A 25,242-nucleotide genomic window follows, 5' to 3' on the forward strand; every position below is an offset into this window, starting at 1 on the left:
TTCTTCCAAGTAGCCTTTATTAAATAATCAAATGAGTTTTAAAACACAGCTTTTAAGGACATTTTTTTGATTAGAAAAATATTAACTTCTGTGAATCCTGGATTACATAGATATTAATGCTCCCTCTTACAGTTTGGAATAATTCCACATGCTCTTTTCCGAAATACATACTTTGTTACCCCTCCATAAGAAAAGAAATACAAGCATTTCATACCAGTCCTATATTCTGCATTTTGAGCATGAAAACAGTTGGAAAAGTTTAGTTCGCTATACATACATATATATATACACCTCTAAATACACAAGATACTGCAATTCCTCAATTTAATACTACTCCTCTTGCCTGAAGATGGTTACAAAAAAAATAGTCTTACTTGCTGTGACTTTTTACAAGTTGGACTATAGTTACAAGATCCTGGATTACAAAATGCTCAATTCCATTAGCTTTTAAATTGACAAACAGATATTTTAGGATATGCTTTTAAAGTTGTGTAGCTTCTAGCACTTGCCATCATAACAAAAGATAAGAGAAAGTTAAAAACCAACTTTACACTTTTTACTTAAAAACCACATTAAGAAACGCAATATGGAACATACCAAAATGGGATTTTTTTTTAACAGACAATATACAGCATTAACAATACATGTAAGCACTAAGCAGCAGGTTTTTTCCCCTTTGTAATACTGCTCCAGCTATTGTTTAGTTCATTGTAGATTTATGACTACAAACTGACAGTGTATGAAGAGTTCTGCAGTTGAAGACCAGACACAAACAGCATCTCCCAGAAGTTCTGTTCCTTTCAGTAACAGAAATGGGATTCTTCTTGTGCTCATTTAGAAGTTATTGTAAATTAAATCCCAACTTCTATATGCTTTACTTTCCCGCAGGAAATCACATATATGAAGATAACAATGCTATTTCTTAAGCTACCTAACAGAGCAGGTAACTACAAAATTTCCACAGGCAAAAGGCTGACAGCAAATCTTACGTATTTTCCTATGAAAAAAAGGGAAGAAAAACCCAACAACAAATCAAATAAACCTCTGAAAGTGTTCTTAAAGCACTGTATTATGGTTTTAAACTCAAGTAATAAAGCATGCCTGCAAGGCATTTCTTTCACCAACAAAATCATGCTGCAATCAAGGGAACCAGCCCTATTACTGTATTATAAAACTAGACTATAACAGAGGGCTGTCTACTTCCCTGTGAACCTTTTAACTCTAAAGACATGTTTGTATTCAAAAAAGACCCAACTCAAGCGTATGAAAGTTTATGGGCAACTCCTATGCCATTTTGTGTCTTAAACACTTTCCTTTATCTCGGACGTGGGCTTTTCCTTCTTCATGGGAGTAAAGTTCAGTCTTCGAAAAAATTACTACTTGAGATCAGCAAGACCTTTAGATAATCTGCACTAGCCAAATGCTTCTAGTGTTGTTTCTGCACCTTTCCACTGAAGCATAGACCTACTCCCTAGCAATTCAAGCTGCCACATCAGTACCACCCCTCTTTGGAATAAGCCTCGTTTGCAGAACATGGCCCATAGCACTTTTCACTAGAGAGTGCTAAGTCCACGTTCACAAATCATTTACATTGGAAGGAACCCGCTGGAATCACTCAGCGCAACGCCCTCGCTCAGGCACGGTCACCTAGAGCAGGCAGCCCAGAACCATGTCCAGACAGGTTTTGAGTTCTTCCAGGGATGGCAACTCCTCAGCCTCCCTGGGCAACCTGCTCCAGTCTTTGACAGCCTCACAGTAAAAAGGTGTTTCCTACCACTGAGATCTAATCCTGTGTTTTAGTTTACTGCCTCTTAGTCCTGCCAGTGAGAGCTACTGAGAAAAACCTGACTCCCCTTGGTAAATCTATGCTTACTACTCCTGACCACCTTCTTGTCCTTTATATGTCTGGAAATGCTTTTCAGGAGGATTTCCCTCCATCACCTTCACAAATCTTCCTTTTCTGAAAACAGGAGGGATATTTGCACTTTTCCAATCTACTGGAACACCTCACGGTCTCCAGGGGGGATATGCAATGGCATTAGCCAGCTCCCTCAGCACTAGGGGGGCAACTTGCCAGGCTCACAGACTTTCAGTTTAAGTGCACCTTAATATGGTTCTCCAATACCGAGGGGTTCCATACTTCCCCTGTGGTGTCAGGGGCTGGAATTCCTGACATCTTGTTTTACTGATAGAGACTGATGCAATAAGGCATCAATTACCTCATCCTCCTCCATGTAGTTTCTCTACCATTTCCCTGTCCCGTTCGACAGCAGGTTCACCATTTGCTGTTTATGTGCTTGTAGAATACTTTCTTGCTGTCCTCCCTGAAGGCTGAGGAATGATTCCACAGTGAATGGCTACTCCTGCTTCTCAAGCCACGTGTCCTTTGTTAGATTGGCAATACAGCCCTCACACATTCTGGGGCAATAAAGAAAATGCTTTCATTCCACTGGGGGGCAGTTCAGGAGCCCAAACTGATTTTCCCAGTCTATGCTTGTGCAGTGGAAGGCAACATATTAAAATATCTTTCATGTTTTGCTCTAAAATATTTATAATTCATCTATTTCTACTTCTATCTCCAATTTCTGTATAAATGAGTAATGTTATAGATACGGTAGGTATATAAGAAATAAAGTACTTGGAGGCTCAAGTACTGTTATCAGAAATACGCACTGACTTTGTAAAAACTGACTACGCTTTTCATTAAGTAAAATAATGAATGAACTTTTTCTGATTAGGAAGATGTAAAGTAAAATCAGTGGTTTTCCCTGTAAATTTTACTGCAGGAGTCACCTGTATGACTTGTACTTAACTCTTTTCTTCTCATGCAGCATTACAGTACTCCTCCCCCCCGCCCACCCATCCCACAAATGAAAAAAAAACATATATTCCACTAGTTGTTACAGATTGCACTTTGACAGCACAGACTTGCCAGTCTTCTGCATTTCCAGTGTCCTATTTAAACAGTTGACAGACAGTCTTTGTTTTATGAAACTGGAAGATTTCTCCTCAGTACTTCTTTTGATGCCGGAGAAATGCTATCTGGGAAAATTACCTCAAACTCTATTATTAAGTCTCCACGCTGATCAGGATTTTTAGGAAATGGCAAACCATATCCTATAATTCTTCTTCTCATCCCAGGCTTTACCACTTCATTTACTGTCATGGGGATGTTTCTTCCTTCTATCGTTGGCACATTCATAGAGATGCCACACAAAGCCTAAAGAAAAATTACATGAGAAAAAGAAATTGGTCAGAACTTTACTTGTACGTACAAATGAATTTGGATTATTTAGACAAGACTAGCATGCTGAACAGTATTTCCACTGCGCACTACTGAAATATCAAAATTCAAATAGACCGTTCCTCTCCTAAAAAGGGAGGGCTTCTATTTAACATTGAATGCCACAGAATTCTCCAGCCTTGTGCAGTGGCCACTGGAGGGTGAATGAGCTTATACATGGCTTCAAAAATGTTATCAAGTAATAAGGTAGTTGAGCACAGACTAAACTATTCACTCATGCTTCTCTGGAGATGTCCAGCTCCTCATTTTCCACTGGAAATTCAGAGTCCTGTTCCATTTTTGTTTGTTCACACTGCACAGGAGTTTACTCTAATATGCTATCAACATATATGAACTTGCAGAACGTCTAAGTGTCCATAAGCAAATGAGTATCAAATTTCACAGCTGTCTTAGGGAAGCATTCGTGATGCTCAAAGAAAATCAAACTATTTTGATGCACCAAAACTAAAACATCACAGACTTTTTCCTACTTTATCCATTCGTTTCTTTTCATTACTAGGATCTCTGATAACATTTTTATTCCGCCAGCTTTCCCTGATTCAGCACACGACACTTTTCATAACAATGCAACGAGCTTACATAGTCTTTGATCTATAAAGGAACTATATTACCCACATCAACACTAAATATTGTCTTTTCTCTCTTCCTTGTCCCATTTCAGGTGCTTCACCTCACTTCAGCTGTATTTTTAATTAAATATTGTTTCTGAAGGTAGCTCATAATGTACATAAAGAGCTTACAATGCAAGCAAGAGATTATTTCTCTAATACTAAATAAGAAAAACCCCACATATTCAGCTACATTATCTTTTAAACGACTACTAAACCAAGACTTCAGACCCTTAAATAACTTTGCTCAGTTGTCTTTTCAGTTTTTCCTTTTGCAAAGCAAAGTGCTTTGACTTAGAACGGAATTTTAAAAAGCTATACCATTGTTGCTGTTATATATAGCTCCTTTAACACCTGTTCACAATAATTTATCCTCATGAAATCAATCTCTACATACTTTGAGATCACACTGAAATAACTTATGACATAAAAAGGCAGACTTAGAGTTTGTTGGCAGTGAAAATATCTAAGACATTTCTACTTTGTCCTGCAGAAGTAGCTCTTGCATCACAGAAGTAAGGAGCATGCTATATTGGATGCATTTGTTAACTGTGTTTCTTACTTCAGCCTATTATCCATTTAGCTAGAAAGATAAAGTATGAAGATTTAAGCCACGTCAACCTTTATCCTTACCCTTCCACCCTCATTCTCTTCCACCTCTGCAGTAAAGAGTCTGAAGTAATATCCTGTTTATATCAAACTAGCCAATCCGTCCATTATAAATAAAGCACATTTTGACTTTACAATAGTGCAACTATTTTTAAAAACAAAACACAACTTCACTGCTGCCAAGCAGCTTTTGCAGAGCAGCCAGTGTAACACACTGAGATAGGTTTAAACATGTAGAGTTCTGCCAGAAGAGAAACTTACCTCCCTCAGGCTGATCTTAACAGGATAGACAATATTTGATCCATCCCTCTTGAAGTGAGTGTGAGGTTTATCTTTAATGATAAAAACAATATCAGCTGGAATTGTGTTGGGTGTTTCATCGCCTTCTTTTGGAAAAGTGATTTTGGTGCCTTCTTTCCATCCTCTTTTTATCTCAATAGTAAGAATTTTGTCTTCTGTTCGGACACTTCTACCATCTGGGTTGAGCCTTTTACGTGAAATCCTCATCCTTTTTGTGCAGCCATGGTAAATCTCTTCCAATGACACTTTAAGTTCATGGATTACGGGGGGATCTTGTTTACGACGCAACTGGCTACCAACTGTATTCCTTTCCCTTGGAAAACCATTCATACTAAAACTAGTGAAGGATCCAAATGGATCACCATCCACTTCCATGTCTTCAGTGTCTCTGCCACCAGGCATCCTCCTTCCAAAGAAGATCTCAAAAGGATTCGTGCCACCAAAGAAAGCTGCAAATGTAGCATGTGGGTCACCATGGAAGGAGTACCGGAAGGTACCACCCTGTCCATCAGGTCCTCCAGCTCCTCCTTTCAGACCTAAATAAGCACAGTAAAAAAAACCGAACAAACCACAACTGAATATTAGTATAAGCTTTTCTATTGTAGAGTGCAATGATATCAGAACTGATGAGTCAACCGGGTCTTTGCAGTAGTGTGAAAGTTCTCCTTTTCAATGACTCGCTAAAAGACTAGGCAGTACCAACTAATAATTCTATAGCTTGAACAGCAACAAAGTTACTGAAGTTCTACAATGACTTCTACTTAAGAACAACAAATATTCTGACACTGCCAATTCTATTTCAAATGACTGAAGCCAGTTATCCAAACAATTGGTATCTTAAAACAGAAGACACGTCTGCTTGATCTGATTTTTCTTGTTCTGCAAAGCGTATTGCAGCCACATCCATCTTCAAGATCACTTCTGGGGAAAACTATGCAGTATAAATATGCAACACTTTCCATAGCCTCCATAGCTCAGCTTTATCCCAGTATTAATTCTCTTTACTTCTGTTTTCCTGCAATTCATTTTCAGTAAAAGGCAATATACTAATAGACAAGCAGTCATATGCTTCCTTAATGTTCAGCTTAGAATCCCAAATTTATTGCAGCTTGTGTTCTTATAATATCAAATAGGTAAGGAACCAGGTAACTCTTTTCAATCCAGCCACAAATAAAAAATAGTTTGGAAGTCCCTATGACCTATTCAGGTACAAAAAAAAAAAAAAAAATCTTGATCTCTGCAAAAATTCAGGATGTTCTCAGATAGCTTTGTTCTTTATCTTCCACCTTCCACAAGGAGAGATCTACATCTCATGTCTATCTGGTAAGACTGCCCTTACAATTCTCACAGGATAGTCCCTTGTATGTCCTGATCTCTAATTTCAAATGCAGCTAAAATCAATTTTCTTAAATTACTCTTTCCCAACAGGTTATCTCCAAGTATTTCCTCATAATAATTAGCCCCTCCTGCACTGACAATCTCAGGATACCTTCTCAAACCTTTAAGATGAAAACCTAAAACTCTTCTGCCGGTTTAGAAATAAAAGTCTCTAAAACATCCAGTTATTTTAATCTATTTTTTAGCACTCAGCAACATGTAGCACATCCTTCTGTTACAGAGTTGTCAACTGCAGACAACCAGTTTGGTGGATACAATCTGCCACAGTAGAAGGACAACTCCTGGAATTGTTATTAGAAGGTACATCAAGTTCCTGGCTGCAGAAACACTGAGGTTTCCTCCTTCCTCCCAGCCCACCCCCTCTTCATCACAACTACCAGCTACAGTCTCAGAGAGCAACTGAGGCATCTGGAAGTATTTCCAGATTGACCAACCTAGAAATTCATACTTTGCTTTAATACTATGTCCCACATAAACAGAAATCTAGGATTTGAACCTCTGTCTTTAGGCATACAATACGAGGACTGCATCGCTTTCTGTGCTTTACTTCAAGCTCTTAGGTAAAAGTGTGTAAAATGATATTTTGGGAAAACAGTTAAGATCAGCTGCTGCACAGGAATCCAAATTACTAATGAAACTGCAGAGTAGATATGACAGATCGGGGGGATGGAGGAGGAGGGGAGGGGAGGGAGAAGAAAGAGAAGGAAGAAGTGCAAAAGGGCAAAAGATCCAAGAAGCAACAAAGGCCTTTGGTATTTTTGTAAACTCTTTTTTCCTAGATTGTTTCAGTAATAGTACTAAAGCGCTGAACATAAGCAAGGGAACAAAAGACCAAAAAAACCTGCAGCCTCTGCAGCAGCTGAAGGTCTTCTACACTAATCTAAGTTAACAATTGTATGACATCCTACGAATAAAGGAGGACCAAATGTTATTATGCATTCATGAGAACCCACATTTTTTTCCCAAAGTACTGCTATTTTATTATCCTCCTTTATATTAGTAAAAAACACGGCCCTGAGTGAATGGCAAGGAGTGAGGGGGCCCTGCTTGTCACAATGGAAGTAATTATTTCATGTGGAATTTCTGACACCAGTCATGCAAGGGGAGGGTAATGACTTTGTCTGTTGCTTAATCATAAGGCTGGAAGTTATGCTGGTCAAAAATGAAAAAAAGCCCTCCTCCTCTCCAGATAACCATTTTAGGATAAATATTACATTTCTGAGGCTTCATTCTCTTGGCATGTTATCACTGTTTACAATTAAAGCTAAAAAATTGTTCTGGTATTTCATGACATCAGCCAAATTCTTTCCTCTCCAGGCAAGAAGCCAAGGACAACTACAGACTGGACACCTGGGATTCTGCTCAGGATTGTCCTGCTTAGATCAAGCAGCTCGCTGTTTAATAAATTTTAAGAAAAGAATACACTTCTCCAACTGCACTTCCAAAAATGCTCGGGCAAGGGAAGGCAGCAAGAAAGATCCCAGAAAGCTATTTATGGGTCATACAAGATGAAAACTCCGTAATACATTTTACCATTAAAAAAAGCTGATGAGTCAAATTTCCAAGCAATACAAATATATCACCTAAAATCAACACATACCATGCACCATCTATGTTTATATTGCTTCATCCAACATAACAAAAGCAACTGATCAGGGTACAACAGAGAGGTACATACCTTCCTCCCCAAACTGATCATAAATGTCTCTCTTTTTCGGATCACTCAGCACTTCGTAAGCTTCTGCAATCTCTTTGAATTTTTCCTCTGCTTGGGGAGATTTGTTCTTGTCTGGATGCCATTTAAGCGCTTGTTTTCTGTAAGCCTTTTTGATGTCCTCATCAGAAGCCCCTTTTTCAATTCCCAGGATAGAATAATAATCTTTTCCCATCCTGAGTGTTGGAGGAATTCAGATTTTCCGTGCTATAAAGAAAGCAGTGTCCAGCGTCTTAGCAACGTAGAGATACTAGAGGAGGAAAAATAAAAATCTAATTGGAAATTGAAACAAACAACTATAACAAATCGACGAACTCTCTAATACGTTAAAGAAACACTTAGACAGCTTCTCCGGATTTCATTCCTTCCCCCATTGCTCATTTATAAATAATTACACACAGTGGAATGAACAAAGTGCTCTTTAGAGTCCTCCTATCTACAGTACGTGTCTCCGCTCTTTCTAGAACGACAAATAATACAGGACGTCACTTCCCTGACTGCCCTAGCTGAATAGCCTGCACAGCTTTCACTCTCTCTCTCTCTCACGCATGCGCATGCTCTCACACACACATAGAAAATGCTGAATTTGTTTGCTCCCTTCTCAAGCAGCTAGAAAGTTTAAAGGTTTTGTAGTGTCATACAGCACCTTTCACTGCCAGGGCTGATCCAGTCAGCTCTAAAGACATAACTGCCCCAACAGCAACACAGTTGCTCATATGAAGTAATTATAGCATTTTACTTCACAGTTTCTATAGAGACAGCTGTACATATAATTGTTTTCCAAATATATCCACATGGATTTGTACCCTTTCCAGCAATGACTACAAAGTATTTTACAGCTAACTACAAAGCTTCAGAAAGCATAACTTCATTTCTTTAAAAAATAAAACTAAGCCACCCTCAAAGCTGACTGCAGCCATGTACTATTAGATGAAACTTAGCAAAATATGCCGCTAAGTTTACCACAACTTAATCCACTCAAAGCAGACCCAAACTGGGCTTCCTCTCCTGCTCCTTCTACACAAGAGGCAGTATCAAGACTATTACACAAGTATTCCAATATATCAAGCAAATAGCTTCCTTCTACTGAGATATTAATAACAGAACAATACCTAGTTCTTACACATTTGTTTCATAAAATACACAGTGCAAATTTTACTATTGAAGTATTTCTCATGCTCTGCAGACAGAATAGGATGAAGTTTCAGTCTGCAAGATTTCTTTTGGCTCTTAGGTAAGAGCTATAACCTATGAGAGAACACAAACCTTTGGGTTCAGGAGCATCGTATTTGGAGTTGCTTTTCAGAACCCACTCTAACATAAAAGGGGAGAGATTAGGAGAGACAGAAATTTTTTCCTTTTTCAGACAGTACTAGAAAAATATTCGGGACTTAAAAAACCAAACATGCGTCACCCCTTTATTGCTCACATCTTATCTATTAGTTTCCAATTTCTGCACTAGAATTGACAGGATTCCCACATGGGATCCAAGATTTGCTTAATTATTTTCTTTTTAAAGTGCCCTGAGAATAGAGGCAAGAAAGATGAAGACAGAACAGCATGAAGATGAGATTTCACCACAGTATTTAAGAAAGCAAGACCTTTTGCATAACTGTAGTTGTTTCAAACGTAGCAGAGGCAAAAGAATATTGAAACAAGGAATTGGCTCCCCTTACCAACAAATCTCTCAGGCCTTACTTGCATTTTTGGAACACTGGGAGCCACAAGGTTACAGAATGAATTAACTTTACAGCTGAAAGGGGAAGTTGTTGCTAAACTCCACACTCAATAAAACTAGTCTCCTACCAATAACCATTTTCATCTTTCTTAAAGAAGTGCTGCTTCTGGTAATTTACTACTAGTATTTCAGACAAATTCTGGTAGACCCATGTCCTAAATTCAGCATTTTCTCCAGCAGGTACAGTAGCTTGAGTTAAAGCAAGTCTTCAATTGATTTTATGCAAAATATAATAAAATTCCCTAAAAAGCTACTTTACACGTTCTAGCGAGCAGTTTTAACTTTACCACGCTTAAGATATGGTTACAAATACGACAAATCACCTCCCAAACCCAGCAGTTATGATAACTCTGAACTACAACAGCAAACAAACTTCATCACTATTGACAGAATAAGATTCAGAGCAGACTTAAATTCTCTTACAATACAAGGAGCTATGCTCAGCTGTGCCTTCCTGGTATGGTTTGATCAACCCCGCTCCCCCCCAGTGGGGTCACTACATAGATCACTTGAAGCATTCCCACCAGTCTGAGGACCACAAAATATTTATGTCACTGTGTTATCATATAATTGCACTGTCACAACAGCAAGAGCTCAGTCTAGTAGTTTCAAAATTGTATTTTTCACTACATTTCTCAAAACCTCTGGTCAAAGGGGTAAAGGGTGCATAATGTTAGTTTAAAAAACAAGGTATACAAAATTTTCCCCTTGGAGAATATTAAACACTTACCACTTCTTTTAAATATTGAAAGAATACACAAGGAAAACAGCAGAATTTTAAAACACAGCAATTAATTTCCCAGGTTTTATTAAACCCCCAAATAGTCAGGATTTCTTTTTAAATCATAATTTGCTTTCCTTCCAATGTCAAAACTCGGAAAACAAATTCTGGTAACAACAAAAAAAAGTCACATTGGAACTTTTTGCTGACTATCACAGTGAGTAAGCGTTCAGGCATCCTTTCCCTACAGAGGAGAACATGCTATTCTGGCACAAAAGACCATTTATGCCCTAATTGGGTAAGTTATCCCCTAAAAATGCATTTAAGATTGAGTGAGATGCACATTATTCCTACTTCCTGTCCTAAAGGAGATCTTTGTGTCAGAATTAATTTACAGTCTGGAATCTCATATCTTCTAAGAGTTGACAAGATAACTGGAGCACCTCCCTCCAGAAAGCACGTTCCTTTTTTTTTGTCCTCAGGACCTTCCTTTTATCATACCGACCTGCAACCCAGCTTCTAGTGGCTGTTATGCTAAAGAACTGAACTGTCAAGCACAGCACAGATTGTATCCAGCTGTTTATTTACAAGACAAACCTAATAAAGACCACATCTTTGATACAAATATATCATCCCAAATGTCATGTTTAATTTGCAAATAAATTCTGTACATTTTGCTATTATTTTCTGAATTGTGCTAGAATACTTAGGTTCTTTTAGGGTAGTATTCCTCAAGACTTGATACTAGTCAACCACTTCCTTGGAACAAGTAGGGTTTCAGACACGTTCTCCTATTCTTATAAGCTATTTTAAGGTACTGTTATTATGAACTGAGAAAGTTAGCAGCCTGTATTTGTTCAGTGCTTCCTTACATCAGTGTTATTTGTTCCAGTCCAAATTAAATACATACATACAATGGGAATCTTAGTTCAAGCTTTATTAAAGCTGACTGGGAAAAAAAAATCCACGCTTCTTTAACTGTTTCCAATTACTGTAAAGACAGATACACAATTTATTAAAATATTTTATAGATTCTCAGAACACCAAATAAAATTTTGAAACCATATAGAACTGGCCTAGTAGAAACCCACTCACCTACAGAGGATTTTCTGTGTTCTTTGATCAAAAACAAGAAAGCGAAATTCACTTTCACAATACAAGACACTTTTTTTATCTAAAAATGTTTATGAAATAAACACCAGGAAGCTGAAAATCGTTCAGCAGTTTGCTTTCACTTCTGAGACTTAAGTTGACTACTCCACTTGAGTTAGTATTTCAATACAATAATTCTTGCTTTTAAATATCTTTCCTATTAATCTCTCTGAACAATCATAGTTTAACTCACAAGTACATGGACAAGTGCTACACACCATAACACTGGTAGAACAGTGGGAGCAAGGTCATACCAATTCCAGGCTTTAGAATAGCTTCATTGGTAATATTAACCCTGCATTCATTGCATTCTTAAAAGAAGCTTTAATAACTGAAATAAATTAAGATACAATCAAGGAAACATTCCAAATAACAGATACACTGAACTCAATTTCCAGATTAATCATAAATTAGCACCAGTATAAGGTTATTTTAAGGAAAAGCTTCTAAGCAGAACTGTGTTATTATTCCCTGAAGTATGTGACGTTAAATAAAAAATGCTCATTATTTCCATTAATTAAGCCATTTCTTCTGCATTTTCACCTATCAAACCTCAGAAACAAACCTGAAAAAGACAGGGCTAGATCACAGAATAAGTTAAAGAGCACACAAAACCACAAAGGCAAATACCAGACAGATCACAACTATAAATATACATGTGCACGTAAATGTCAAGGCAGAGCAGCCAAATCTCTCCCCAGAAAAGGCTCTTTGACAATTAAGCAGCATAATATTTGCAAACCCATATTAACAAAGATAATAAATTTGACATTTGTCTACGATGGTTTCAGAAAAGCACACCTATACACAAAATTAAAATTTCCTACTAGAACAACCATTATTTTCTCCAAGAAAAAAAAACAGACAATGACTTTTCTCCCTACCACCTTTAAATCTATGTAGTTGTTGATGAGCTACAGTTATACTTTTGGACTGTGAATAAGACTGTACAAAAGCAAGCCTCATTCACGTATGCACTACACTTTCACTACAGAAACATACAGTAGCTGGTCTCATGGACGGAAATATATTTTAGATTTTACAACAGAAGCAACAAGTATTTTTTTAATACATCTAACAGAAAATGCAAAGTGAAACCTGCAGAGCATAACAGGTCTCTCTCATCAGTGGACAGACCTAAACTATAAGCTTCCTTTAGTGACACACTTCATACTCAAGTAAATATCCAAATTTATCAAGGTTTTACTTCAGTTCTCTGCAAAAACATGTTGCTACCGGAATGGAACCAAGAAGCTCACTACGCATAAGGATTCTGGCACTGATTTTACATCTAAATAATCACCCAAGTGAAATACCACATAAAAACTTCAAGCAATTAATAGAATTACAAAGCTACAGACAGTGACATTAACTTTATGAAACAGGATACTTGAGTACTTGGGCACATGTATTTTCATATTGCACACACTGAGCCTTTGAGACACTACTTGTAAAAGACTGAAATTGAAATGCACCCCATAGTATTTACCAGTTTGTGTACTACATGCACCATAATTTCTTTCCTGAGGCAACACAGAACATTGCAATTTAATGCAATTAACTGACAATTGAAGCTTAAATTAACAAGACTTCCTTACTTTTTATTTCCTCACACATTAAAAAAGAAATAATTGTAGTGGGATAGGTGTAGTCATGCTTTATAAAAATATCTGGCTCCCATCAGAGATCTATCCAAGTCCCTGTGTAACCAGTACTACTGCTATACTGTCTATATTTAAAAGTCAACAGCATTGTCCAGAAAGATCTGGTCTGAGTATTTTTGGTTCAAGAAGAGATACTAAAGCAAATAGCAAGCTATAAAAGTTATCCAAGACAATTAAATACAAAATATTTTCTATCTTATATTGGCAGTATCTGCTTCAAAATGTTTATATTACTAGAATATACATGAAATTATGCTCCTGCTAGCCAGGCCCATGGACGTGTTTTTATGGTATCCTGTGGGAAGGCTTACTTCAAATATACATTCCAGAGTCGACACCAACTTACAGCTCAGTTTTAAATGTTAAATCTCAAAACATTTACTACTATTAATCAGATATACTGCTACCACTTCTGAAATTTCAAAATTAATTTTTAAGCCTGTGACTGATGCAGCCTTTAATTTTATTTGGAAGACCAATACGGTAAGATAGCAGGCACAGTTATAACTTTTTTAAATTATCTATATTTTTCTTGTTACTTTTGTAAGTAGAAGATCTAGACATTATGCGCACAACTAGAAGTGTCCACCATATTTGCACATTAAAACTTAGTATTGTTTAATATATATATTAAGTTCTAGGGTTGGGGGGTTTCTCTTCAGAAAATCTATTATATATACTATGACCTATGTGGAATTACACAAAATACTAGAAGAAGGAAAAAGAAAATCTAAAGATCTAACTATCAAGCAGATTTTAAATTATACATGCTTAAAATGGTCTTCAAAAACATGCCTAGAACATTAGTCACACAGCCACACTAATCCTTCATCACAACATATGAAACTTGCATGTCTAATATTAAAGAATTGCTTTCTCATACCTGATTCCTGTCAGCTAAGTCACCGTCTCTACTACAGCTGAAGAACAAAAATACACTTGGAAGAATTTTCCAAATTTAACTTTCCACCTCTGAGAGGGAAGGAACATCTTGCAAGCAAAGTTGTTCGGACTCAGCTATTATGTACTACATTGAGGAAACACAATTAACTCCTCCTTGCTTCACAATGGTGTGATTACCGACTTCTGTCAAGTTCCAGACAAATTCTTCGAAAAACAAAAGGAAACACCTTAGAGCAACACACACACACACACACACACACACACACGGTGTTCTCATCTACAGATTAAGGTTTCCCTCTTCTGAAAGAATACAGATTCCACAAGGGCTTTGCAACTCCTTACTTAGATCCAGTGTCCTTTCCATTTCCCACCTACATGAACTTCTGTAAAAGGATTCTTCTCTTCAGAACGAGTAGATTGATCAGTTGGGAAAAACACCAATCATGCAAAACATTTAACAGGTTCCCTCACATCACTGACTACGCCTATTTACCACTCTCACTGTTACTAACTCCAAGTAGTTAACGACGTTGTTGCCATACAAACTTCTGTAAACATCTACACAGAAAAATGCACAGTGTTAGTTAGAAGAAATATCTTCTCACTGTTGTTACAAAAAAAAGAAAAATCAAACTCATAATGAGGCTAAATTCTGTTTCTTCCAAGAAAACGACAAGTTCGGCACAATTTACTCTTACGTTACCAATCTGGAGTAAAGAAAGGAGAAAAAACCAGCAGTGAAGTCTCTTTTCAGATCTACATATAATAAGCCTGGATTTTTGTCTGGTTCTCACTGCTATCACTCAGGAATTTTTTCAAGACCAGAAGAAATCCATCCTGAAACAGCCAATGCACAAAAAATTGGACTTGATGATGCATTTATCACATTGTACAGTCAGGTTTCTCCCATGCAGCAAACCTTCCCATGCTGGTTATACAACAACCAAAGATGTTTACTATTATGAACGGTTTAAGGTTCTGTAATAGTTGACTGTTTGCCTCCAACACTACTTGCTTTTTATTTGATTGTATCAAGTTCTACAGCCTTTCTGGTAACTGTTTTAAGAAACAACACGCTGCTGCAATACAAGCCTTTCAGACTCTCAAGTGCTAACATACTCAGACCTCGAATACGTTGTCAGTATTGTCAGAGGATTATTTTACTGGTTATACATGCGTTTTACACATATTCCACAGGCTTCTGTATTATGTTTTTCTCAGTACAAATAGCGTAGCACATAAACAGATACAGCGTAAAAAGAGGTAAAGAGATTCATATTAGTGCCATAAAGAACACAGGATTGCTTGGTAGCCAGGGAAAGAAAGCAAATAAAGTGTTGTCCCAAATCTGGCTTCTTCACCCAGTGCACAACAAACGAGTCCACACACAGAATTGAGATACAACAAATCATACCAATTCTTTGCATGCAGGGTGAAGAACCCAGATTTAGGACAGCAGTGTAGGAGTTACTCAGGAACAGAGGAAAAAAAAACAGAAAACAATATTATCATACAAACAGTACAGTATCAACAGTACCACTACACCGTTACATCGTGCAGTTCTATTCCCCTCAAGTTCCCAAAACCAGGTACAGGATTACACATAGAAGATGACCAAAGATATGAAAGCATTTCCACATGAGAACAACTGAGGAGGCTTGAATTTCTTCTGCCAGTAAAACAGACAGGAAGAAGGCACAGAGGTCTACAAATAATGGAGGAAGGAGGGAGACATGAATTGTTCATGGCTTACTCCCATCGAAGCCAGAGCCACTACAGGAAACAGGCAGAAGCCAGTTTTAACGATAAAATTAAGACACTCCACAAGTGATAGAATTTCCTGCCGAAGGATACTGTAAACTCAAAAATTGTTTCAGTAGGACACTGAAAAAATACCATAGAGGCGATCCACTGAAACTCGGAAGAATTTCCTGATCTGCAATTATTTGGAAGCTAGGAAAGTGGAAAAGACCACCAAGCCTTTACTTTATTCCAGCTTTCCCTGAAGCTTCTACTTAAGGCCACATTCGAATGCAAATTACTGGGCTAAACAAATGCTTGATGGACAATCAGTTCAGCATTCTCTAGAGAAGCACCCTTGTTACTTTCATTAAAATCTCAATTGTAATGCAATTCAGCCACTCCTATGTTGGAAAGAATGAACAAACTGACTTGAAATTACAATACAGGGTACTACTTGCAACCGTGTTGTCTCCTTTCTCTCCTGTCTCCGCCGCTTCCCATGAAATTATGCATCAGTTGCCTGTAGGCTCTCTACAGGCAATTCAGAGACAGCAATAAAACATGAAATGTGTAGCCCTCTACCCTCATTCTCCTACCTGCAGAGATGTTTATTATACATGTCATGGAAAATAAGCAGCGATTATTAAGCCTATATTTATTGTTTTACATCTAAGTAAAATAAAGAGGGATGTTGCTTACTGCTTACAATAAACACATCTCTTAAAAACAGGTATTTAGTAACACTTGTAAAGATGTTCTGGTATTCCTATTTTCAACAGAAACAAGGCTTAATTTGATGCTAACACTGATGGATTCAGCTCCATAGAAGAGGCAGAAATCTCCCTACAAGTATAGAGACAGAACATGGTGCTCCTCCTGCAGTCCAGCATTTTCTGCCCCACAGACCGGGGCCAGCTGGCACAAACCTAAGTAACATTTGCTCTGGGCTGGGACTGGACATAAGGCCGGCCAGCTCAGACCCTGGGAACCGGGATTGGCTTCCTACCAGTCCTTCCACTATACAAATCCTGTTGTAGGAGAACTCCCGTGACCTAATAGTAGTGCAATGTACTGATTAACAGGAAAAGGACAATGGAAAAATAGCGCTGGTTTCCACAATAACCCTTCCTGACTTTCCTTCAAGAAACTGTGACAGATAAAGACTCTTTTGAAGGCATTTTAAATACATTTACTTAAATATCCCACACAAAGCTAGTTATCACAACTACCTTATCACCCACGAAACATTAGGATGGGTAGACGGCTTAATTTAGTATCTGTTTGAATAGAAACAGCACACAGCACCTCCTCTTGTAGCCACTCCCCTGTAGAAAAGGGAAGGTGTCCACCAACTATATCAATTTATTGGTGTTTACCTTATCTATGGTAACAATTCCTTTATTCACAGCAAAGGAATGCTAAGGGGTTTCTTCCACAAAAAAATATAATTAACAAGCTGTTGTCTAAGCAAGGAGACAGCAGTAAAGAATTCAGGGCACCCAAAGAATAAAGACAGTCCCTTACAGGTTAGCTCTTGCTAAAAATCTCTGGGAACTTAGTACTGGAATGACTCATACGTGACCTAATCTGAACTTAAAGTCCTTCCTTCCAACGGTTCTCAGCCTAGCACTTAAGTATTTGGATTCATTCTATTAAAACAACAACAACAACAACAAAAACCCCAACAAAATAACACCCCAAACACACTGCCAGTTTGGAACATTAATTAGTAGAATATAACACAGAATACTTTCCTAACAGCAAAGATCTCTGCTGCTTTCTACTGAAGACCAATAGGCTCATTAAGGGTTCTGCTGCTATTTCAGTCACGTTTCAGTCTGCAGGTCATATTCTTCTTCTTGCAAAAGTACTCATTTTTTCTGGCATAGCTGAAAAAGCCATTAGTAAAGAGAAGAGCTGAATAAAGGTGATCATGGGTCACATGTAAATTGGGGAAGGGTAGGTGCAAGCTGCCTACAGAATCCCTGTCCACACTCCACTGGGATTTTCTTTTCCCATAATTATGACAGAAATTAAGTTTCCAGTAGAAAACAAATTCTTTCCTCCATCTTGATGAAGGGAGGAACCGCAAAACAAATAAATCCACTTGAAAACGGGACTCAGCTACACTGTATTGTTTTCAGTTGCTGTTCTACTCAAACAAGAAGAGGTTATTAATGCATAACCAAATAAGGAACTGCACACATTTTTGCTGTGGCCATGTGATCACACTGTTCTTACATAAGCAACAAGAGATGGTCACACTGGATGCTTTTTCCAGAGTGCACTCGTCAAAATCCCACCCAGCTGCTCCAATTCACACAGCTAGTTTTACATGCAAGACTGAAAACACAAGCTGTGAACTGTTGTATAAAGACAGGAATTTGATAAGGGAATGTCAGAACAACTGTTTTACCTGAAAAGAGAACATAAGTCAGCGTTGCATAAACTCAGTTGATTTAAGTTGAAACAATAAGAATGTACATCTGTTCATTTACAGAAGATAGAAATACAGGCAGCACTAGCTATATTTATCAGAATCTGCTGTAGAAGTCAAAATAGTTGCTCATTAGCCTTGCAAATGTTTCAACCACAGCCTACAGCTCAAAGCAGGCTTCTTCACTGTTTTACCCTGCCTCAGTGAATCTAGAAGAGTTTGGGGAGAAGAAGATGGAAGAGGGCAGTTCAATAGACCTACACTGCAATTAGTATCTGAAATTACTTGATTTTATTCCTTCTTAAAGGAGACGCAACATGGGAAGATGAAAAAATAAGTAGAAAAATGTCTACATGTTCTAAAGCAACAATATTTCTATAGTAGTGTGAATGTTTTCCCTCAAAACTCATAAAGATACAACTTTCCATGGTAGTAAGTCCTAGAAAGACATTTCACTGTGGAAAGTGACAGATTTTCCTACTAACCTTATTCCCGTCCCTTCTGAAAAACACAGTCCAAAGAACAGTGATGAATTACAACACACCTACGAATAAATTTATCGTTTCCATGACTACTGAATGAAAACATTACATTCACAGAACATAATCCTAACAAGATTATGAATAAGAACCTGTAAAAAGAAGTAAAAGATCTCTCTGTATGCTCTATGGAGAACACTAATCCATAGCCAAAAGGTATGCAGGTTCCTGTTTTTTTGTTTAAGCTAAAATTAAGGAACCTCCTGTTTTCTTCAGTTCAAGTCATATCATGCCATTCACAACACTGACTTTTTTGAATGATATCTGATCAATCCAGCAGCATCCATCCCTTTCCAAGTCTATATGCAGCACTGCTATTGAGGGCTCATTTTTAAACACAACTGGACTTTTGATGATTACACCAAGATACTCTAAACCACCAACAGATAGTGAAGTGGAAGTTAGGACTACAGCTTCCTCTAAGGTGCCTCTTTGATTCGATAAAGAAAAACCGTCCCTACACATCCACAAGCTTCACTGCAAACATTTATTTCGTCCAAAATATTCATGTAACCCTTACAATGAAGTTTAAGAGGATTTTCAATTTAGGTGAGCTTGTCATAATCATGGGCTTATGGACTGAAGGGATTAGTCATTTAGAACTCCTAAGGCATCTCCCTCCATTTTTCCTTCCTTACCCTCAGAAGAGATTTACCTATCTATGCTAGGGGTTTTACTTTAATCTGACTCTGTGATATATGCAAAATTTAGTCAAAAATAAGGTGTTCTGACTCACAATTTAACAAAGAAATGTTAGCTGAACATTGTTGCCTTAATTCAACAATATACATATTTACACACTTATTAAGAGGACTTGAATGCACATTCTTTGGTGCTGTGTTGATAGAGGGACACAGTAGACACTTCTGCCCCCTTCAGCTACCACTGCAATAATTACTTGTTCTCCCCTTAAAAAGTCCCTCAGTTCTCATCTCTGCCCTTCTTAATCCCTCCCTACTCATATGCCTAGCTCCATTACCTGATTTATTTCAAACAAGGCCTTTCACACTTTTTCCTCCATCTGGGAGGAGTTTTGCAGATGCTGACAGCAAACACATTCTCTGGGCTTTCAAAACTTTCCTTCCCATGACATCCACACAAAAACATCCAACTTCCTTGAACAAGTATAATGCCAAGACTGATGACCACATTATCATGCTGACTAATATTATCCAGCTGCCTTTTTGCACTACATTCATTCTATATGGTGATCCACTGTCTCATTCCATAGACCGACTATATGTATGAAATGTATGTTTTCCATTTATTCTTCTGTATATGTGACACCCTAATGCAACGGTGGCGCAACATAACCTGAAGGCCTTCTGTAAGCTAGTCAAAATTTCAGGGGCTATGTCATGTTCATCTTTTACTGCTCAACTGTTCTCAAGGTCAAAATCAAATTTTTTGATAGACCTCAACAGAAACCTGGGGGCAAAACCTCCTTCTTCCCTTTTAAGTTTTACTACTACATTTCTTTTCAAGCAGCTTCAACCCACTTCTAGCTTTAAATTAAGTACACATGAAGCAAGATTCACAAGATACGCAAGACAAATGCCTTAAAGAACCTACAACATTTACACGCTTCTCTTGAAATACTTACTAGAGCAAAACATTTTTCATAAGAAAAGCAGCATGACCAAATGTAAGCCACATATCCCAAAGATATGGAGTTTTTTGAAGCATACTCTATAAATGTTGGCATACAGGGGACCAGATCCTGGTTTAGGGAGCAAATTGACTCTTGCCCTCCTCCTAGAAGCCAAAATGAGAGCTGTGTTGTCATCACTGAATGAAAGCAGATGTGGCAGCAGCTGCAGCAGCACAGGCTGTCCTTCCATTTCAACACTCCCACTTGCTCCCAGAAATGCTTTTTCCTATGCCCTCCAATTCCTCAGTAGCAACCCATGCTTCTGCATTTGTCTGGAATTAATCATAATAGGAGTATTTGCTGACCTGCAAGACATAGCTGACCATCCCTTGGATCATCCTGGGTATGTGATTTCTGCCCAGTAATCTTACTATTTCAGTACTTAAGAGTGTTCCCGTTGACCCTCATCTCTCTCAAAGGAGAACTTAATTATGATCATTGCATAGATTTTGTAGGTAGCTTAGGTTATTGTTTAATATTGTTTTCCCGCCAATACAGCTCCAAACTGTAGATCCAAAAATTGCAACTACTTTGGTGCATGTGTAGTAAATATTAAAACTCATGACAGATCAACTGCTGTTTGGTCACAGAACACATATTGAATCTTCTCCAAGTAGCTACTTAAGGGAGTTTTCTACCATTAATGTTGCTGATCCTGGATACCCTTTGCCAGTGCAGGAGCTGACAGGATCTGGATCAGCTGATCGAAACCTCCCAAAGTGATGAAATAATCACAAATGAATTGCAAATTTCACCACATCAGCAATGACTTGCAGAAAGCACAGTGGGCAGATATAAAGCTATCACAAAGGTTACCCTTCTCTGATAGTTAAAAACTATAATAATTTTTCCCATATAAATGTTTAGGATACTGAGGCAAAGGTAAACAAAACAGATACCCAGAATGTTGCAGAGGCAACTAGGTAAGAAATGTAACCCTTTAGTTTATGATCCCATGAGAGGTGTCATTATCTGTAGTACCAAACCACTTCTTTGAGGACTGCTATAACCCTTTGGTCTGATCACCGCAGACCAAAGCTGAAGTCTATTTTTAAAGGGAAAAAAACCAACCAACAAACAGAATTCAGTGCAAGCATACACTGAAGCATCTTAACTTATGCAGATGATTTGAGTCAGCTCCACATTTTTACAAAGATGCTTTTCCAATGCCTGAACCCAATGAAAAACCCTACGTACCTTTTGGCAGAAGCAACTATTCCTTCATATACACAACATATGATCAAAAAAAATAGAAATGTGATTTTTTTCTGTGGATCTTTTTTTCCCCCCTCAGAACTCTCCATTACTTAAGTCTGTGACAATCCACACTACAAAGTTTACTGACTTGTCACATTTTTTCATTTAAGCTAGCTGTTTCTCAGTAATTACATCTACTAGAATGTTCCAGTCCAATAATTACCTTAAAAAATTAAAAACTATGGCCTGAAAACCATGAGAGATGTCATCATCTAATAAGTTCATTTAAGGAAGGCTCCTTCCTCCAATCTCCAAAAGAAATACTGACAGACATTTTAAAACTGTATTTTTTTTACCTCTTATGTTGCCTACTACCTAAAACTGATAAAAAAATCCAAAATTAGCATTCCTTTATCATTTATGAACCCAACTAGAACACTTACAGTACCAGACAACAGTGTTTTTATTAGCCCAAGGCATTATAACTGCTTAAAAACATAATCAGCTACTGGTTTGTCTCTCAGAAATTAGCAGAGACTCATTAGCCTGTTTTGTAACAATAAAAAACAAAGTACGTAGCTGCGCCACATCATCTCATAAGCAAAGAGTCATAAAAGACATAGCCAGTAGCCAGTACTAGCTTCAACGTGTGACAGTCAGCTACTATTACTCAAGATATATTGCTCAATTTATTTATTTGCATAGCAAGGCCGAGATACATAACCAAATTCTGCAAAACAAAGGAAATAAAATAGTTTAAGGTCAAATTATTGTTTAGAAATAGCAGAGTCAAGAATGAAAATGAAGTTCCCACTTTCCAAACCGGTTTGCTCTCTCCTTCCCCAGTTAACACTGCTACCTAAATGGAAAGTATATGCCAACTCTCATGAATAGGCTTTTTCAGCATAAGTATCTCAGCAGCAAGTTTCACCCAGTTTTAACTACACACTGTTATCTGCCTAGAAGCAGGTAGAAATTTCAATTTTGTGCAATATATTAATCTTAAAACACTTTTGAGCAATACTATTTCAAAAGCTTTCAGAATGAAAAAAAACTAGCACACGTGTTCAGCTTCCTTTTGTGGAATTATGTAGATGAGATGCAGGATAACCTGACTTCAGCAGCAGCACTGCCTTAAGGTCTACTAAAACGATCCCATTTATAAACAGCCAGAACTTCAGGGACCAATGAGAAACCAGTAAATTCTTAAAGCAGCAAGGAACTACAAGGCTAACCTAAAGATAAGACAGCAAGATGCATTCTCTTACAAGATTTCAACTGGAGTTGCTCCCTCCCTGTACATAGCCCCTAGTCACACTAAGTCCAAGAGGAGTTCCTTAATTAAAAGTACGGACAGCAGAGAAACAGACTCATTTTTTAAGAGACCTTCCACACTTCAGCTCAGAAGCACATATGTTTTAAAAAAGCATAATATTTATGTAGTCCAGGAGACCGTGAAACAGCTGCAGTTCAATGCATATAAATAAATGTTGAATAACTGCAAAGCAGCCCCTCAGAACAGTACAGAAAGCAGCTGCAGAGCATGAATTCCCTTCAGTATTACCTAGTCTCCACTGCTACGATAGCCAAGTAGATATTTTACGACCTTGTCTAGATGTGAAGTCTGTGCAACACCGTCATCCATGCTCGGCGTGACAGCCCATCCCCACCAGGTCAGAGGACCTAAGCAGGGCCCACATTAAAGCTCCAATTCTTCAGCAGCGATCATCTTCACCCAACAAAAAACTGCTGCAGGAGGAGGCAGGCAAAGCCCAGCCGAACGCCGTTGGGACATGAAGGGACAGGAAGGGACGGGAGAGGCCGCACCCGCCGGCCCTGCCTCTCGCCGGGGCTCGGGGACGGCGAGGCTCCCCCGCCTCCCCTAAGGCTTTTCCCCTCGCAAATGGAGATTTTTTTGTTTCCCTCGATACCGAAAACGCCGGCAAATAAACTCCAAGACTCGTTGTGGAGTTCTAGAAAGCAAGCACCCTTTAATCACGCCTGGGCAACAAGAGGGTGTGATCCCCATCAATGGCGCAGAGACAAGAGCTGGGACAGAGCAGATTCTGGGGAAAATTTATATATGCGTCTAAGTGGGAAATCTTATCATATTCTATTACCTTCCAAGGGCTAATTTTATTATGAGCTTCACAAAAGTCAAATACCCTGTTAATTTAGAGCTTTGTAGCCAGCTCTGCCTGACCTTGCACTTGAGAAAGAGAAAGGCTGCAAACAGAAGCGATTATAGAAAAAGACAAATCTGTTCAACTTGGATCATACTGAACACAAGACGTTATCATATCTCTAAAGAATACACAGCGTCTAGAAAAACGCCTAACTTCCAAAAAATACAATTATTTAAAAGAAACTTAACTCTACTTAAGCTTAAGTAAAAAATAATCCAGTTTTCATAGTAGCAACTACTTGTATCAGGGACGGGACAAGACACAAGCCGCACCCACCGGCCCTGCCCTCTGTCGGGGCTCGGGGCCGGCCTGGAGAGGCTCTTCTGCCTCCCCACAGCCCGCAATACCGGACCCCAAAGCTTTTCAACCGCAAACGGAGCTTCTTTTGGGCTGCATCAAAAGAAGCGTGGATAGCGAGGAGAGGGAGGAGATTGTTCCCCTCTACTAGTCTCTCGTGAGATTCCACTTGAAGCCAGTGGCCAGTTCTGCAATCCCCTACATAAGATACAGAGCTGTTGCAAGGGGTCTAGAGGTGACCACGAAGACAATCCGAGGGCTGGAGCACCTCTGCTATGGGGACAGGCTGACAGAGTTGGGCTTGTTCAGCCTGAAGAGGAGAAGGCTCTGGGAAGACCTTAGAGCAGCTTCCAGGACTGAAAGGGGCTCCAGGAAAGCTGGGAAGAGGCTTTTTACAAAGGCATGGAACAATAGGATGAAGAGGAACATCTTTAAATTAGAAGCGAAAGATTTAGATTAGACATTAGGAAGAAATTCTTCATGTTAAGGGTGGTGAGGCACTGGCACAGGTTCTCCAAGGAAGCCGTAGCTACGCCATCCCTGGAGGTGTTCAAGGCCAGGTTGGATGGGATTTCAGCAACCTGGGCCAGCGGGAGGTGTCCCACAGCAGGAGGATGGCTTTGAGATTCCCTCAACGCAACCTATTCCACAATTCTATTCCTTCCTCTAGCTGCCCTGCGTCACACGGCGGAGGCAGCGACAGCACAGGCAGCCACTAACATAGAACACCCCCCCGCTCCCTGGGCCTCTCTGCGCTGAGACGGGAGAAAGGCCTGTGTGTATGTCCCCCCCTCAGCGCCGCCCCCTCCGCCCGGGAACCGCGACCGGAGCCCCCAGCGCGCCCACCGCCTCCCCAGGCGCAGCCTAAGCGGCCAAACCCCAGCCCACAGCGCCTCAGGTTGCCCTGGGACCCTCCCTCCCTCCGTTCCTCACGCATTCACTCACTCACTCACTCACTCACTCACTCACCCGCCGCCGCCTCAGCCGCCCCCCGCGCCAACGTCGCCGTCCCAGCAGCCCCCGCGCCCGCCGCTCAGCGCACCAACCGCCTCCCCCAACCCGCGCTCGAGACACGCTCTGC

The 25,242-nt window shown here is 39.0% G+C and overlaps 1 protein-coding gene across 1 annotated transcript; it reads right to left on the reverse strand.

The window, feature by feature from the left end:
• DNAJB4 (DnaJ heat shock protein family (Hsp40) member B4) lies at positions 1 to 25,197 on the reverse strand. The gene is made up of 4 exons (XM_069862882.1): positions 25,131 to 25,197; positions 7,898 to 8,183; positions 4,783 to 5,357; positions 1 to 3,220 (listed from the first exon to the last, which is right to left on the reverse strand). The coding sequence occupies exons 2-4, from the start codon at positions 8,106 to 8,108 to the stop codon at positions 2,987 to 2,989; spliced, it is 1,020 nt and encodes a 339-aa protein (XP_069718983.1). The 5' UTR covers positions 8,109 to 8,183; positions 25,131 to 25,197; the 3' UTR covers positions 1 to 2,986.
• Between the last annotated feature and the right edge of the window lie 45 nt (positions 25,198 to 25,242).

This window comes from Phaenicophaeus curvirostris, chromosome 8 (assembly GCF_032191515.1).
Source record: "Phaenicophaeus curvirostris isolate KB17595 chromosome 8, BPBGC_Pcur_1.0, whole genome shotgun sequence".
NCBI classification, from domain to species: Eukaryota; Metazoa; Chordata; class Aves; order Cuculiformes; family Cuculidae; genus Phaenicophaeus; species Phaenicophaeus curvirostris.

What these genes read in the sequence shown, in the direction of transcription:
- DNAJB4 (XM_069862882.1), bottom strand. Translation starts at nt 8,108, where the DNA reads ATGGGAAAAGATTATTATTCTATCCTGGGAATTGAAAAAGGGGCTTCT. An exon ending in TGATCAGTTTGGGGAGGAAG is followed by an intron (nt 5,358 to 7,897) that starts GTATGTACCTCT and finishes GTGCTTATTTAG; the next exon opens with GTCTGAAAGGAGGAGCTGGA. An exon ending in TTAAGATCAGCCTGAGGGAG is followed by an intron (nt 3,221 to 4,782) that starts GTAAGTTTCTCT and finishes ATTTTTCTTTAG; the next exon opens with GCTTTGTGTGGCATCTCTAT.